The 15,907-nt window shown below is 44.8% G+C and overlaps 1 protein-coding gene across 6 annotated transcripts in view; it reads left to right on the top strand.

Annotated features, from left to right (window-relative positions):
• LOC131664600 (early estrogen-induced gene 1 protein) overlaps positions 1-14,705 on the top strand; it is a 46,171-nt gene extending 31,466 nt beyond the window's left edge. For 2 of the 6 annotated variants that reach the window (XM_058935832.1, XM_058935833.1), the window contains exons 3-10: positions 4,531-4,651; positions 4,722-4,912; positions 4,998-5,212; positions 5,560-5,788; positions 6,535-7,092; positions 8,289-8,438; positions 9,261-9,466; positions 10,372-14,704. In XM_058935832.1, the coding sequence (XP_058791815.1) occupies positions 4,531-4,651; positions 4,722-4,912; positions 4,998-5,212; positions 5,560-5,788; positions 6,535-7,092; positions 8,289-8,438; positions 9,261-9,466; positions 10,372-10,493 (1,792 nt within the window). In that variant the 3' untranslated portion in view covers positions 10,494-14,704. Of the gene's footprint in view, positions 1-1,716; positions 2,068-4,530; positions 4,652-4,721; positions 4,913-4,997; positions 5,213-5,559; positions 5,789-6,534; positions 7,093-8,288; positions 8,439-9,260; positions 9,467-10,371 lie in introns of those variants that run through there. The other 4 variants (XM_058935836.1, XM_058935834.1, XM_058935835.1 and 1 more) reach the window with 4 other exon arrangements.
• Positions 14,706-15,907: the final 1,202 nt, after the last annotated feature.

Below are 15,907 nucleotides of genomic sequence, written 5' to 3'. Positions count from 1 at the left end.
TTACTATATGGTTATAGTAAATTTTACTGCGATCCGGAAGGAGATGGAACAAAATTATCTCAATTTCTACGAGGGTCGTTCAATGAGTCCGAGACTCCTCAGAAGATAGTGCTATTACGTAACGTATTTTATACACTAAGACTCCCATCTAATATGAGACGTATACAAAGTTGGAAAAGTTTTTACAGCTATTTGAATTTAGTGTTTCATTGAGCATATAACAACATGGAAAAAAGCGAGAGTTTTGCGTGCTTATCAAACATAATTTTCTACGAGGGAAGTCATACGAGGGAAACCAACTGAGCAGAAGCTGAGGAAATAATGTGCAGTCTCTGCGCTTCATGGTATGGCATGATTCAAAAGTGGCTTACTGAATTTCGCTATGTCCGTAAGAGCACAAGTGACACCGACTACTCAGGAAGTGATCATAAGCTTCGTGATATTACACTCGTCGATCATCGATTGAAAGTGCGAGAGATCAGCGAGGCTCTGAACATTTCAGGTGGATGCTCATGGAGCATTTTACATGAATTTTCGAACGTGAGGAAGCTGTCTGCAAGACGAATTAATAACAAGCGGGCTCCTGCGGTTGTGTCTCAGCAATGTTCGAGCGTGTTTTAATGTAACCCAAAGAAGTTTTTGCGACGTAACGTTACTATTGATGAACATTGGATTTATTGTTATACGCCAAAAATGAAAAATCTGTCGATAACCGCGTCGAATAACGCGAAGACGGTATCGGCCGGAAAGCTCGTGGCTACTATTTTTTGGGATTCAATTGGTATAATATTAATCGATTACCTACAAACAGGAAAAACTATTATAGGAGAATGATATGTCTCATTAGATCGATTTAATGCTATGCTGAAAGAAAATCGGCCGCGTTTGATGGAAAATAAGTTCTTTTCCACCACGATAGCTCACGAGTTCGATTGCAACCGCCTAATTATTTGATTTATGCTACGAAATACTTCCTCGTCCAGTTTACTCTTCAGATTTGGCCCCTTCGGATTACTCCTTGTTTCCTAACATAAAAACTTACAAATAAAAGATTTTTATCGGACGAAAAGGTCCTTGTTGCGATAAATGAGTATGTTGAGGAGTTTGATAAAAATTACTGTCCTGGGGGCATAAAAAAACTTGAGCACAGCTATAATAAATACGGAAAGTTAAAAAGGCCTATTTTGACATATAAATTAGAATTATTTAAATAACTAGGTTTTTTTTTTTTTTTTTTTTTTTTTTTAAAGTCACGGACGTATTGAAAGACCTTCGTATATTACCAGTATTCTAACACTGAAGTTTTGTTTCGCTCGCGTGACCACGTACTTTCCACAAGTATCAATACACTTATTTCTAAAGCAAGAAATTTCTGTTACATATTAAGTGCTAGCCACTTACGAATTACTAATAGTCATGCAAAATCATTATACCGTTCTTTGAAACGTCATTTGCCTTAAAAAAAGGGAGGGGAACTGCTGATGGCGTTGACTCCGGACAGATTAATTTTTACTATGCGACGTATTAAAATTCACTAACTCCAATACTTTTTGCTACAACAATAATAATTGTTGTTACGGCCATTGTAGTTAGTGTTAAAGGCAGAACAATTTTTATACATAATAAAACGATATTTATTATGCCGTACGATAAATATCAACAGCACAAAATTTTACATCGTAGTTTTATAATTTTTCTGAAGGATCTTGTAATGGCACATTTGTAATAATGACTATAATATGTATAAAAATGTTTATCGTAACTGAAATATATCCCCACTTTATAATATTTACACAGTAAATTTAATTAGGTCATTTGTCTCAGCGCATCGCTATCGATCGTTTCTTCAACGGGCCGAGACCACGAGGAACAATTGGCACCTTGGACGAAACTGCGTACGGAGATCTCGTTTTAGCATGCAAATCCTCCTTCCGCCGCGGCGTCAGCATGCGCAAAGCTAATAGAGATTCCTTCGAGCCCAGGCGCAGCCGCAACCTCGCGCAAGCTCAAACGCGACCCACGCACAACCTTCTCTAGACTAGCGCGTGAATGGGAGCTTGCAGTCCCGTAAGTCGAAGGTTGCCTCCCTCTCCCTGCCCCGTATTATCGTCATTTTGCCGCGTGACGTAGACGACGGGGACGGGCGAGGTTTTAAATTAGATGCGCGCGGCTCAAGTGGCTTTCAGCCAATCAGCCGTGATTAATTACCTGCCGCGCGCTCGCAACTTGCGTGTGGGAGTTTTCGCGCGAGATCGCATTTTTTTTTCAACGCTCGACTTATTTTGCGCCACTCAGTTAAGGCGCGCGAAACCTGCTGTCGTTCATGCTCTTCTGCAGAGAATAAAGGGTTCATGGGAGAAACGCGATAAATGTCATCCATCCGCGAGAATGAAAGTACAACGCGGCGTAAAGCACATCCCCCTTTAAAAGCCGGCCGACGGCAGCAGCACTCGTCTTTTTTATTTCCTTTTTGCAGCAACGGAAGTGGGTATAAATGTATCGCCCGGGTTTTTTTTTTATTTTTTTTTTTATTTTCAACTGAGTTCGCGCCTTTTATATCAAAAGCTTCGCGTATAATCTCGCGCGGCCGATGCATCGTCACGTCCACGTTCTTTTTCATCTCATTCTATTCGCGTATCCTGGCCTCTTTATGGACGAAGCTTAAGTCACACTCGTACTTTCTGATCGTTTGTTCAGAGATTAAATGGAGATGTTGCGCTGCGGAACGCACTCCAAGCAGATGTCATTGCCGTTGCGAGCTTTTCCTCGGCCGAGCGAAGAATCTGCCTTCGTTTTCGCGCGACTATTCGGAATGACGAGAACCGCAACGAGCAAGTCGAACGATTTAGCAAAAGTGTAATCGGAAAAGTACATGCTGATCTCTGCTTCGTCTCCGTCTAACTGCACGAAATTGCTTTTCTCAATGCCAAAGCCTAATTACGCTTGCTGCCAATTCCCAGGTGAAATATTTCGATTCGCGCGTGCACCCTCATCCTTGATAGCAAGAAAAGAAAAAAACTAAATCGAGTCTTGCGTCATTGCGAGAATCTTTGCCATATATTTCGTTGTCGGATGAGATTCCTCCTACACGCGCGTGTATACCTCCGATCTGTTTTCCGTCTCTTTTTTTCCTGGGATTATCGCGCCTGTATCTTGCCTCTTCTTTTTTTTCTCTTTTGTCTTCCACACCGAGGGAATTTTCTGACGATGGTTTTTCCGTGAGACAAGAAAGTGGCACCATTTTTCGCGGCATGTTCTTTCTTTCGTTTTTTGTTTTCTTTTCGTTCGCGAGAAATCATTATCGGTGAGTTGACATGTCATGCTTGATTGTTTCAGGAAATTGTTTGCCTCGAACGAAAGGGGAGTATCCCTATCCAATTACCCCGGCTTTCTTTTTAAAATGCCTTGTATCGCAAAATTCTCGCAAGACTTTTAACGAGCCAGCTAAAGCTAACTCGCCAGGAAAATTAATTAGGAAACAGACGCGGATCGGGAAAAATTGCACGGCTTGCTCTCTCTCCGTCCAATCCCCCTCTGACGCCCAAGGAGAATCGGGTTGAAGCCCGCAAGTGGTGTCGTTGACGTCGCCGCGCGTAAAATGCCAATCGGCCGACTATACCGACGGCAATCTTCGTTCAATTGATAATCGAATATTTGGCGAAGTCGAAAGTGTTAGAGTCGAAGATACGTGGTCGAGTTCTCACATCGAGTGGCGAGAAGGAAGATGCAAAACTTTTAAAACCTGTTCGCTTAATTAACAGCTCGTGACGAATAAACCTGTCAATTAAGTCGCTTAATCAATTCGATTAATCTTTCAATCGCGTTTTTTTTTTCTTTTTTTTCGTGCCCCTGCGAATAATTTCCATTTATAATAGAGGAGCTTCTCTAATGAAGTAATTACACCTGGATATTTTCACTTTTACGAGTAAGAAAGAAATGATAAAGAGCTTTGTGCGCGTCTTCTTGAGAGTTTCTATTTCCGCGAGCGTTAATTAATCGCATGACAGGCGTCTCGCAGTGCTTCGCCTTTTCTTTCTCGCGCCCGTTCGTAGAAAGGAGAGAGAGAGAGAGAGAGAGAGAGAGAGAGAAGGTTTACTTGAATCTCTTCGATTGTCGAATGGCGACGCAGGGAGTCCGTAAAGCCTTGCAGCAGACGAGGCCCGGAATGTCGTTAAATGACAAGAGCAAAAGCAGTCAACTGATTACCGACGGCAACGAGGCTCTAAAAACTGAATCCTATTCGAACCGACAGCGCTATTCGCTCGCTAAGTCTCGTGTATAGCTTAGCCGGCCAAATTGTCGTTCAAATCTCATGCATTTCACCGAATCGCAGGTATTGGCGCACGCAAGCGCTGGGAAGGATTAGTCGTCGCGATCGAATGTATCAGCGCGGGCCGAGAGTCGTTTGATCTCGTTAAAAGCCGTATCTCTTCCGAGTGACTAGCCGACGATCGAAAAATCAAAGCGAAATCGTGGCGAATCGATCGCCTTACCGTCAGTCAATTTACACGTTGTTCTTTGTTCACGCAGGGAGGAGGTGCAAGAACACACAGTCAGATGGAACGCGAGCTTCAAGTTCATCTGTAAAATGAGTGCCAATGCGTCTACCGGCGTGTTAGACCCTTGTATATTAAGAATATCCGTGAGGAAGGTAAGTTTTGTCGAGCGACAAGTCGCGCATTTGGTGAATCCCGCTTGAGTGGCTTCGCACGTGCCCATAGGAATCGAAGGGAGGCAGGTCCTTCCAGAAGCTCGGCTTCATCGACCTCAATCTGGCTGAATTCGCCGGCGCAGGTCTTTGCCGTAGGCGATGCCTTCTCGAGGGCTACGACGCACGACACCGACAAGACAATTCCATGCTGAGGGTGGCCATCAAGATGAACATGCTGTCCGGCGACATCCTCTTCAAAGTGTAAGTATCCTTTCCTTTTGCTCGCGCGAGCTGAGATTCTTTGCGGACACTCGTCAGTGGTGTAATTGGCGCTTTTCCGTTGCAGACCTTCGCCGTCGCTGAAGCAAACGCAGCTCGCAGTGCCAGGTGTCCCGGGCGTGGTGCCGGTGGAAACGGTGGACGAGGGCACGACAACGGCCGAGCGTGGCGTTGGCAATCGCGAGGATTACGTGTCGACGGGTTCTCTCGCCGGTAGTATCGCCAGTACCAGTAGCGGCTTCGGCAGTCTTCCCAAGAAGAGGCCGGCACTCTTCACCTCCGGCAAATATTCCAATTGCTTTTTTTTTCACTCGTTCAATTCGAATCCGCGTTCTCGCTCCCACGAAACATTGCCGACGATGAATTCAACACGTTCGCCGCCAGCGCCGCCATCGCCGCCACCGCCGCCGTGTCCATGTCCGGCATAAGTGTTCTTTTTTTCGTTTCTATCGATTAATGAAATTGGCAGAACATCCGATTGTCGAACGGTGATGCCGCTTTGAAAAAACACTGCAGCACACGCGGGAAACCGAACGAAAGGCCATCGTGAGCCAGTGTCGGGTGGTGCGCCGGCGAACGTGTTAAATCGAAGCACTAGCCCAATAATAAGGAGTGTTCGCCACTGACAGAACTGTTGAGCGGCACGGACATGTACGAGCCAATGACGTTGAGCGAGGTAGTTCCGTCGTCGATGCCGGTAGTAGTGGATCCGCTGAACGAGGTGCACGCCACGGAGTCCGGCCACTCGCGCAACAACAGCAACACCAGCCAGCTGAGCAAAGGCTCGGGCTACGGCTCGCTCAACTCGCACAGCCAGCACAGCCGGCAGAGCAGCAGCGGCGACAGCGGCCACATCAGGTACACTGGCGACGACGCAGCGGCAGACGCGCGCACGATCCTACGACTCGCTCATCGTCACTCGAATAACGACACGCACACGCAGACAACATTTCGAACGCACCTCATCGCATACGACGCCGTAGTTACTCTGCTCTCTTTCCACTTGTCGACTACACACACGCACACGCACACGCACACGATTCACACTCTCGGCCTGTATTTCTCTTGAGCGTCAATTAACCACCCGTGCAACACCTTGCCCCATCCAGACTACTTGCTCTTTACGTAGTTAACTTTTATTTTCTATAGCGCTTAGTCTGTTCCTGTTTGACTGCGCACTGGTGTTTCGCCCACTCTCTGATTCTGTGCACTGTTATATTGGCTGCTACCGTGATGTACCCGACACACGCCTGATGAGTTGACGTACCTCTCTAGTTTAGCCGTTAGTGTGCGTAGATGCTCCTCTGTGCCCTCTTTCTCCGGCTTTCGACTAGCGACCACGCGTAGAGACAGTGTCACGCTGCATTGCGTGACGACTCCGCGTATCCATTGAAAGCTGGAGCGTTGGTGTTCGATGTTGTCACGTCTAGATGTTTGCATCTTTGATAGCGCTTGCGCGGGTAGTCGTTGTCGACGCAGTGCGAGAGACCGACGCGCCTCGAGGCGAGAGCAGCCCACGTCGCCCAGGCGGGAGCACACGGCAGGGCAGCGCAGCTGCGAAACCAAACAAATGTCTATGTGTGTTGTGAATTGCCCGATTGCAGGTCTCCCTCGTGGCCGGTCTGGGCACCACGCCTGCCGAGCCACTCGCACGGCAGCGCCAGCACCCGCAGCGGCGGCCGCCACGCGGCTGGCCACAACGGCAGCGGCGACCACGGCGGCAACGACGTCGACCACGACGACCACGACGACCACGACGACCACGGGCACGGCGACGCACGCCACCTCGGACTCGAAACGTCCGGCGACCATTTGCCGATATCCCCGCCGTCGCCGTTAACCCTTGTCGTGCCCCGTCTGCGGCTCTGCTCGTCCCCGGCCGCCTCGACGCCGCTGTCGAGCGCGCGAAAGCGGAACGGCGGCGCCCTGTGCGACGAGTTCAAGTTTCGCGTGCCCGACAAGCCGGCCGGGCGTCCGCGCGTCGGGCAGCCGTCGTGGCGCGCCGCCTCGCAAACGTGCGACTGCATCGAGGCCGGCCGACGCAGTCCGGTGCTGAGGCTGGCCGAGCAGGCCCGTGCGGTCTCCTCGCCCGATCCCCTGCACAGGCCCGACGCCGTTCGGGCGTCCTTCATTGCTGCCGTGAGCGCCGCTCGGAACGCAAGGTAGGTTGCCTCGCTGGGAGCCTTCGTCGAGACGACGACGACGACGACGACGATGCCGCCGCCGCCGCCGCCGCCACCGCCACCGCCACCGCCACCGCCACCGCCACCGCCACCGCCCCGCCCCGCCCCGCTGCCGCCGCCCGCTTAGGGGCTATCGCTTCTTTCTCATCGCTTCTCCGACGAGGAATATCACTTTTGCCGCTTCTGTCGCCCGATACGATTATTATCGATTTTTTTCTTCTTCTAGGCTGCGTCTTCTCGCTCTTCTATTTTTGCATGTTCTCATTTCTTCTATCTATATATATATGCGTACGCACAGCTCTTGGCGATTATAATGATCGTAGATGGTTTTATGCGCTTCCGTTTCATGTGCACGCGAGCTTGCGAATCGTTCGAGACGAAATTGCGACGACTCGACGACGTCCTCGATATTTGTCGCGAGACACGCGGAAAAGCTCCGAACGACGCTCGCACGATCTGGCCCGAGAGTCGTCGCAGTTCTGTTCTCGCGATAAAAACTCTGTGGAATTTTCAGCGATTGCGTGACGATTATTTTCAGCTGCATCGACGATTGGCTTGCACTCTTTACACCGTTTGACGGAGATCCGCCGCAAACGAGCTTGCTGCTGCAAACAGTTTAGACACTCGAACTTTTCAGCCAAACATCACCGCCAAACAACGTCGTACATGTACCGTCTTACGCTCCATTCGTGCCCTTGCGCTTACATCGACACTCGCTCAACGGTCGCCGCGTTTTTTCCCCGTTTCATTCGGCTGAAATCACCGCGCTCGAAAAACTACTTTACAAGATAATCGATGCGATCGAGGATGCGTTCGCAGCGCTGACATCATCGTCACCAGTTGGTTTTTCTCTTCTTCTCGAGGCTGTCGGATAATTATGCCGTTCGATGACGGCGACAAGGAGATAGCAGCCGCCCACCGAAAGTCGCCTTTCCTTTCACAGGGATGTCGATCGGCCGCGATTCGCGAAGGAGAACGCGAAAGGGCATCGCGACAAAAGGGACGTTGACTCGCGCGCGCGCGCAAACGCAATACAAATGCCTCGCAAACACATTCATTCGCGCGATACACACGACCAAGACTCACGTAACGAGACAACGAGAGCCTCGTGGATAGTAGACCGTCGCACAAAGATCACGAGTCATCTGGGGCATTGTGTGTTGACTGAATTGCAGGGCCATCGGCGTCGTCGGCCATCGCAAGCTGCTGGAAGGTGCGACTCACGGCGGTAAACTTGCCACAGTCACCATCAGTCCCGACTCCGAGGAGTCCTCGTCGCTCACCTTGCCCTGCGAACTGCAGCATCGCAACAGCACTAGTCCACCGTCAGTCTCTCCACTCTTTATATTTCCATCCCTTCCGTTAGAGAATTTCGCACGAGAGATCGTTCGGTTCTTTGCGTTGCAACTTGTGAGAGATGCGTCGACGCGATTGCTTTTCCTTCTGGGAGGATGGCGATTGGTCGACTCGTTTATATCTGTGCCTCTCCATTTGGCGATCGTTTCTTTTTCAATTCCTACCGACGGATTTCATCGGGACTTGGTTTGACTTGGTTAGCCGACGCAAGTGCAGTTTTCATTAGCCGTTCTTTAGTCGTGAAAGAAAGCTTAATTAAATCGCCGCATACGATTCTAAAGCAAACTTTGCGATTTGCAATTGGAGAAACCGCGCGACGGAGAACATCAACTGACAATTCCCTGTTTTTTAGCCTAGCTGTACGAAAAATCTTGCTTGTATCCCAATTTCCCAAAAACTCCAATCCTGTAGATTATAATTTGAAGCGCCTTTGACAGCTTGCTTTGGGTTATTGGGTTATTGCATGAGCCTTACCTTTGTTATTGTTTTGCCATCCTGTACAGCTTTCAAGGATAATTCCCATTTTTCTGTTTGTCAATTTTCTTATTTTTATTTCACTTAATTTATCCTTTCATGACGGCGGTGCCTGCTATTACGTTTTTCTTTTCCGATTTTCGTCGGCAATCGGTCGACGTTCGTGCAAAGTGACAGCGACAATCTTAATTGATCGTTTGTTCGTTAGCGGTTGCCTTTGTTAAAAAGGAAAGAAGAAAACACGGGAATAATGTTCGACGATAAACTAATGGAACTGAGAGAGTGATTAGAAAGAGAAAAAATTGAAACTGTCGTAGGAACCCAAGTGGAGGTTCGGGTCTGAGCGAAACGGGCTCGCTGGATCGAGCGAAAGCTGCGTTGGAGCGCAGGAAAAAGGCCGAGGATGGCGCAGCGAATCCAGCTTTGTGCAGGGTCGAGGTCACTAGGCCGAATCCCGACTCGCTTATCGACGAACTCATCAAGGCGACTAACCTAGAGGAGTCGGTTCTCGAAACCACCGAGTGTAAGTGACACGTGACTTGCGAAGCTCAATTAACTGCTCCCAAGCTCTCGCCAAGTTAATCTCGAATTTTGAAACTTCGACGCTCGAAGCGGAAACCGAGGCGGAAACACTGTTGGGAAATCATACGTGGACGAATTAGATAAAGGCGAGGGGCGCCCGAATGAACTTCATTCCCGCAAAGAGACAGTGATATAACGAGAACGCGCGATTGTTTAGAGCCAACGAAGCAACTGTTACTTTCATATTTTTGATATTTCGGCTTATCCTTAAGTCGCTCGAAAAACTTCCGGTAACACTCCCGAGGGAATGGAAAGTTTAAACACGTTCGTTTAAAGCTATATTCACATCCTTTACTCGTGCTTGACGTCATCGTTGCACTACGATCAAGCCGCTCTTATACTCGACAGCAACCGAAATATAACCAGAGCTGGGTATCATCATTCATGAAATGGCTTATCATAACTCTCTGTTCGTCGCTGAAAAAAACTTGCGAAAGGGGGAAATTCTTCTCGTGCATTACAAAAGCGGCTGGCTGAATGGGATTACCGAGCGACTTCGGAAGATTTTTCGAGAAAACTTTTCGAAGCTCATTCGCGCGAGTCACTCGTGAATACATCGTGTATTCTCATTTACGACTAGTGAACTTGCCGTACATTAATCAATCTCTCACTTTCGATGCCAATGGGAAAATAAACGGCATAAGGATGATTGATAAATGTTTTAATAAAATAACTACACGACTGACGTATAATTAATCGGAAAAATACAAACAAATATGCTCTCGCAATAGCATATGGTTTTTTGCGCTACTCGCAATCAGCCACCAGTCGCTCGATTATTATCAAAATAGGCAGACAGCTTTTTATGCAAAAGAGTGTGACTAAAGTCGATGTTGTGCGTTACAGCGACGGGTCTGCAATTGTTCATCGGCAAAGACGGCACGACGGCATTGGGCCTTCAAGACGTCAAGTCACAGATCCCCGGCATAGCGTTCAAGCAGGTGGTGATGGAGGAAAACAGCAGGTAACAGGAGGCGGTGTTGGGCCGACGTAATCATCGGCTGCACGTGACCACTGCAGCGGCAGCGGCAAATGGCAACGGCAATCTTGCCGGATGCTTTGGACTTGCTCTTGTACCCGAACTCGCTTGCGACGACGACGCCACAGCCGCACGCCTGTGATCCTGCATTTATACACCTAACCTCCTGTTTCTTCTACGACGATGACGACGACGTCGTAGAAGACGATGTGATCTTTTACCGCTAGAAACGGCTGCTGATGCTTTTTTTTTCGCGAATTGCATCACATAAGAACGGCATGTGTGCACGATCTTTCTTTGTGCATGTCGACTTGACTTTCTTCTTCTGCTAGAGTTATAGGTTTTACGACGAAACGCCAAAATTTGGAATGATCGAATCATTTAGACAGCAGCGTTAAGTATTTTTAGTAATGACTTTAGTACATCCGTTTTGGAACTGTATTTTGCTGCAGTCTTGAATCTGTAGAGTTTGTGAAAAAACAAAAAAAAAACAAAATACGAAAAAAAGTAAAAAACAAAAAAACTACAAGCGTAGTCGGAAAAAAGTGTTGTCGATAATGTTCTTGAGCGAGATTACAAGTGAGAACAAAGAGAAAAAATTGAAACAGAAGCTTGTTTGAGCTGTGTTGACAGACGATGGATATTGTAACAATCACAAAGTTTAAGCAAGCTTAATGCTTATAGCAGGAAGCGATAACATTAACTCAAAGCGAGAAATTGACACGTACATACTTTTAATTAGAAAAAACACTGAATATTTTCTTCCATGAAAATAAAACATAAGAAGCACAAGATTTTTTGTCGCTGCGCTTCAACAAATGTGAAGCATTAGTCAGTAAAATCGCGAGTTCGAAGACGAGAGAGAGTATTAGTAGTGTAAATAAAATAAGCTTATGTACATTGTAAATCAGTAAGAAAGAATGCCGCTGCCAAGGCGCGACGGTAAACTTATAAATGTCGATGCTACGAGTGCACCAACTATTCTCCTCGTATGCTCATCCGAAAATAACTATTATTACTTATATATTATTATTCTTCTATTAGTCTTACAGTTTTTTTTCCTCTCTTTTTTACAGGGGTAATTACGTTTTTTTTCCAGTTTGAACGAAGTATTATTTAATTTTCATTTTTATTTGTCATTCCTGTAAGAAGCAAATGTTTTTCTTTTGCTTTCGAGATTTTCGAAAAGAAATTTTCAAATTAGAAGATTTTTTGATTAGATGAAGCTTAAAAGGTATTCTGTAAATCCCAGTGGTGTTTGTAAGATTAATGTTGATACACGTTATCGGCATGTTAATAAATTTCAATATTTGTTTTTGTTAAGTATATGTGGTTTGAGAACAATTTTTATTAACGAGAACTGATTTGGAGCGCAAATTATTTCATATTTGTTATCTAATCGTTACAAAACTGAAATATATCTAAAGCAAAATCATTCAATATTAATAATGAATTTTCTAAATAAACCACTAGAATATGCCGAACTTAATTTCTTTTAATATACTTTTTCTTATATTTTTCTGTGATTATTTCGATGTTCTTTTCGCAGTATCTTCCATGTATTAAAAAGATTTCAACAACGCTGTAAATTGGAATCGATGAAAATAAAAAAACTATCCTTAATGTTTATGAAAGCAGAAAGTAAATTTTCCATATTTTTATTGACAAAATTGGTTGGTGCAGCCCGTAATTATAATAACAATGTGTAAATATAGTTATAATGATTGTTATATAGCAAAATGGATGGTGTTACACACATTTTCTCTGTATTTAAAAAATATATAAAACTTGTATTATTATATGATGGTATGGTGCGTATTTTAAGAGAGGCCATTGTGAGTATACACGATAAAAGATTTTTCACCAAATAAACCGAATGTATACAATTTGATACAGGCACACTCTGTCGTTCACGATTTCTGTTCATATTCAAACTTTTGCATTGCATGTGAGATGAGTTCACCAATCTATTTTGAAAAAGAACGTTGTAAACAATATATGTAAGTTTAAATGTAAACTAGAAATCGTGATGCTCTTTATATTAATTGTCGCATTTCGCGATTACTTCCAGATCTTTTGTGAGTATTGAGTGAAAAAAAAACATTTTAAACTTACCGATCATTCAATTATTAGATGAAAACAGTAATTGTAAAAAATAGTAATAACCCGCTTTTCCTAAATAAATATTGATAAAAATTAAATCTGGCTTAAAATACTTTAGCAAGAAAATTGACACGGAGTCTGATAGTTGAAGCTGATTCTTCAATATTAATGAATGTGACATAGTAGCTAACAAATATACAAAGGAATTTAAAAACTGTTTTGAGATAACCGTGAGTTCGAAAAATATATTGAAAAATATCTCTGATTGAACGTCATCGAAATGCTAAAGTACTGCCAATCGACTGACTGGATAGTACACAATTTGTTTTATATTTTGACTGTTCCTCGTCATTATTTTTAAAGTATCTTTTGTAATACAAAATATAGCAACGAAATTGAAAACTTAGCAATTAGATAAAATTATAGTCGATTTACTAGCAGTCGAGTGTCAAAACTTAATCTTGTATTTAAATATCGGCCACTAGACCGGAAGCTTTTAATGTACGTTTTGCAGTCCTAGACGATTATAAAGCTGTTTGAAGTGTCAAAATATAAGTTACAAAGTAGCTGAAGGAACAAACGAAAGGCGACAAAGTTACGAAATTATTGGTACACTCGTGTTTGTAAGTATGCGTGTAAACGAGTCCAAAATGTACAGTGGTTTTTTAGTAATAAAGACGTCGCGCAGTAACTCGCGTATTTATATATAATATACAAATTTCACTGTAGATAAGATGGAGTTCTTTTTTAATTTATTTGAAAATAAAGCGACAGATTTGGTGGCTCCCTTGACTCCGCTAAATAATCGAGTGAGCATGGAACGATTCCTCTTTTTTGTATATTTTTTTGTAAAAAAACTGACAAGAAAAAGGTGAGCACGATCAGAATGGAATCTTGTATTTCTCCTTTCTCGCTATGTAATGCTATTTAGCGCAACGTCAGTTCTCGAATGATACATCCTAACGTGGAAAACTATTTGGACATGAAAATTTTTGTCTCCGAATGAAAAAGTCTGATAAAGATTTATGATAAGACACAAAGGAAATAAACTTTGGTCGTTCAATTTCTAAATTAGCGTTTCTTTCCAGCTAGTTTCTACATTTGTATGTTTTACAGATTCACCAGGACTTTTTGTACATACTTTAAATAAATTAACTCATTGTCAAATATATTTCAGATATTAATTAATGTTTGTGATATTTTACAACAATGTAATAATACCTAGTATTACCGATGGTATTACAACCTTTACTGCTATTTAAATAAACAAAAGAAGCGATTTATAATGCATTACGAGTACGTACAAATTACAAAATATCTTTGGTTGATCACTGTACGATTCACTTGCGTTAATCATTCATCACTATCTAACTTTGTGAAAAAAGGTGCGAACTTCCATGTGTTAATAATAACTTGAAAATTAAAACAATGTTGAATCTTATTTTTAACACCTTATTCCCGCTTTGCTCAATTCGATGCGCAATTATCGTTTCCAAATTCAAGCTATTTTTGAAAATGGTGTTCTGACAAAGCGGCTTTTATTTTGCATACAAGCTTTTGATCGCGCGCGTACATACATAAAACAAATACGGTGACAGACGTAGCTTTGTTTTGCAGAAGGTCATCTAGAAAACCGGGAAGCGGAACAGTTGATACTTTCTCCGACGTAATGTTAGCTAAGAGATAGGAGTAATCCATCGCGTGGTATCTTGCCAATTATCACATCGAGCGGAAATGTATGTATATTTTCGACAAAGTACTTTCCAATGTTCAGTTTCGTTACTTTGACATTCGTAGTTTCTGCATTTGTCGCACGAGTACTCAAGCCGGCCGTTACGTTTTTCGTTCGACGTTGTCACGATTGAAAGTCGACGCGCGACTGCTTGTCCCGTGAACTTGCCAAACAAGCGAAAGCTCGAGAGGTCTGTCTTACGCGTGCGCGGTCCAGTCAGTCGGCGCCAGCGCGATACGGGACGATGTCTATGGAAATGTTGACTTTAACAAATATTAAAAATATAGCCTTTACGAGAATGACGATATCGATATTAAATCCGTTGCAATCGTATTGATTGACGGGTGATGTAGAATTTCACCCGTAAGTCGACGCATGCAACATCGTTAATTATTTTCCAAGCATATTAAAGGAATTCAAGAAAGAGACTCGATCGCTTTCGTTACACAATGCGTTATATGGCAAGTGTCACTCGCGTACTTTCTCCGGATGCTTAATGATTAGCCATGAAAATAACGCTCATTACACGAGACGTCCATTAACAATTTTCACGTAATATCCACCGCGACACGTCACGTTGTCGACCGATTGCACTTGCAGAAAAAGAAAAAAGCTGGACACGCGCAAATTTCTCCAAAGGCGCGTAACGCGTCATTATAAAATTGCGGCGGGTGTACGAATGACGCAATGGGGGCCCGCGCGGACGATGAACGCGGACTTCTCGCAAATGCGCATTGCTGGACGCGAGCGGCGAACAATTGTTGGCTGGGCAGTCGCAGCCAGCGTCTCGACACGGACGCGGTCATAAGCAACAATGATGTTCCGACAGAGGAGGCCCGTCCGTCCGAGTGCGTCCGTTGGCACTTTCTTCCTCTTTCTCGGTGACCTTCTTTTCGCTTGAATCCACCTCGAGACAGAGCCGCCGGCGTCGGGCCTCGCGCGCCAGGCCCCGCCACGCGATTCGTGTCTCAAGAGCACTAGTTTCGTAACTCAGCGCCTCGCAGCTCCGCGCGAGAATACCGCTGGAGGAATCTTCTGTACGTCGACGATATCTTCGGTAGAGACACCACGGTGCGTACCCGATTGTGTGTGCGGGGCCTCACGGTCGTGGAGCTGGTATTTATCGAACGTGTCTGCTCGTCATCTCGTTCGCGTGAGGCTTCGGCAGCGCCGCGTGCCATCTTTAAGCAGCGTCGTCCGTTCGTTTTACAGACATTTTTACTTTGCGTTCTTGCTGCTCGGCTCCATCCTCGTCACCGACTATATATCTCACCTTAACGACTACACGCCTATGCGAGTAAATTATCTCGAGGAAGAAGGTGTGCGCGTTGTCGCGCTCTCGTTGCAATGATTTTTCCTCCGCAGTGTGGAAGTATGGATCGCCAGTTTCGCGTGTTTGAAAAATTATACGTCCCGCCGTGGACGAGAATCGAACCCTACATCACTGAAATTATCAGACCTTTCATCGATATAAGACTGAAAGGCACATTACCATTGCGAAAAGTATGCTGCAGTTTTATTTTTTATTTTTACCGCGTTTTTTTTTAATTCCACTTGTTCTCGTCGCA

This window comes from Phymastichus coffea, unplaced genomic scaffold, assembly GCF_024137745.1.
Source record: "Phymastichus coffea isolate CEN01 unplaced genomic scaffold, Cenicafe_Pcof_1.1 PCOF00044, whole genome shotgun sequence".
NCBI lineage: Eukaryota > Metazoa > Arthropoda > Insecta > Hymenoptera > Eulophidae > Phymastichus > Phymastichus coffea.
Note: the sequence above shows the minus strand (reverse complement) of the source record. Positions and strands in the feature narration are given on the sequence as shown.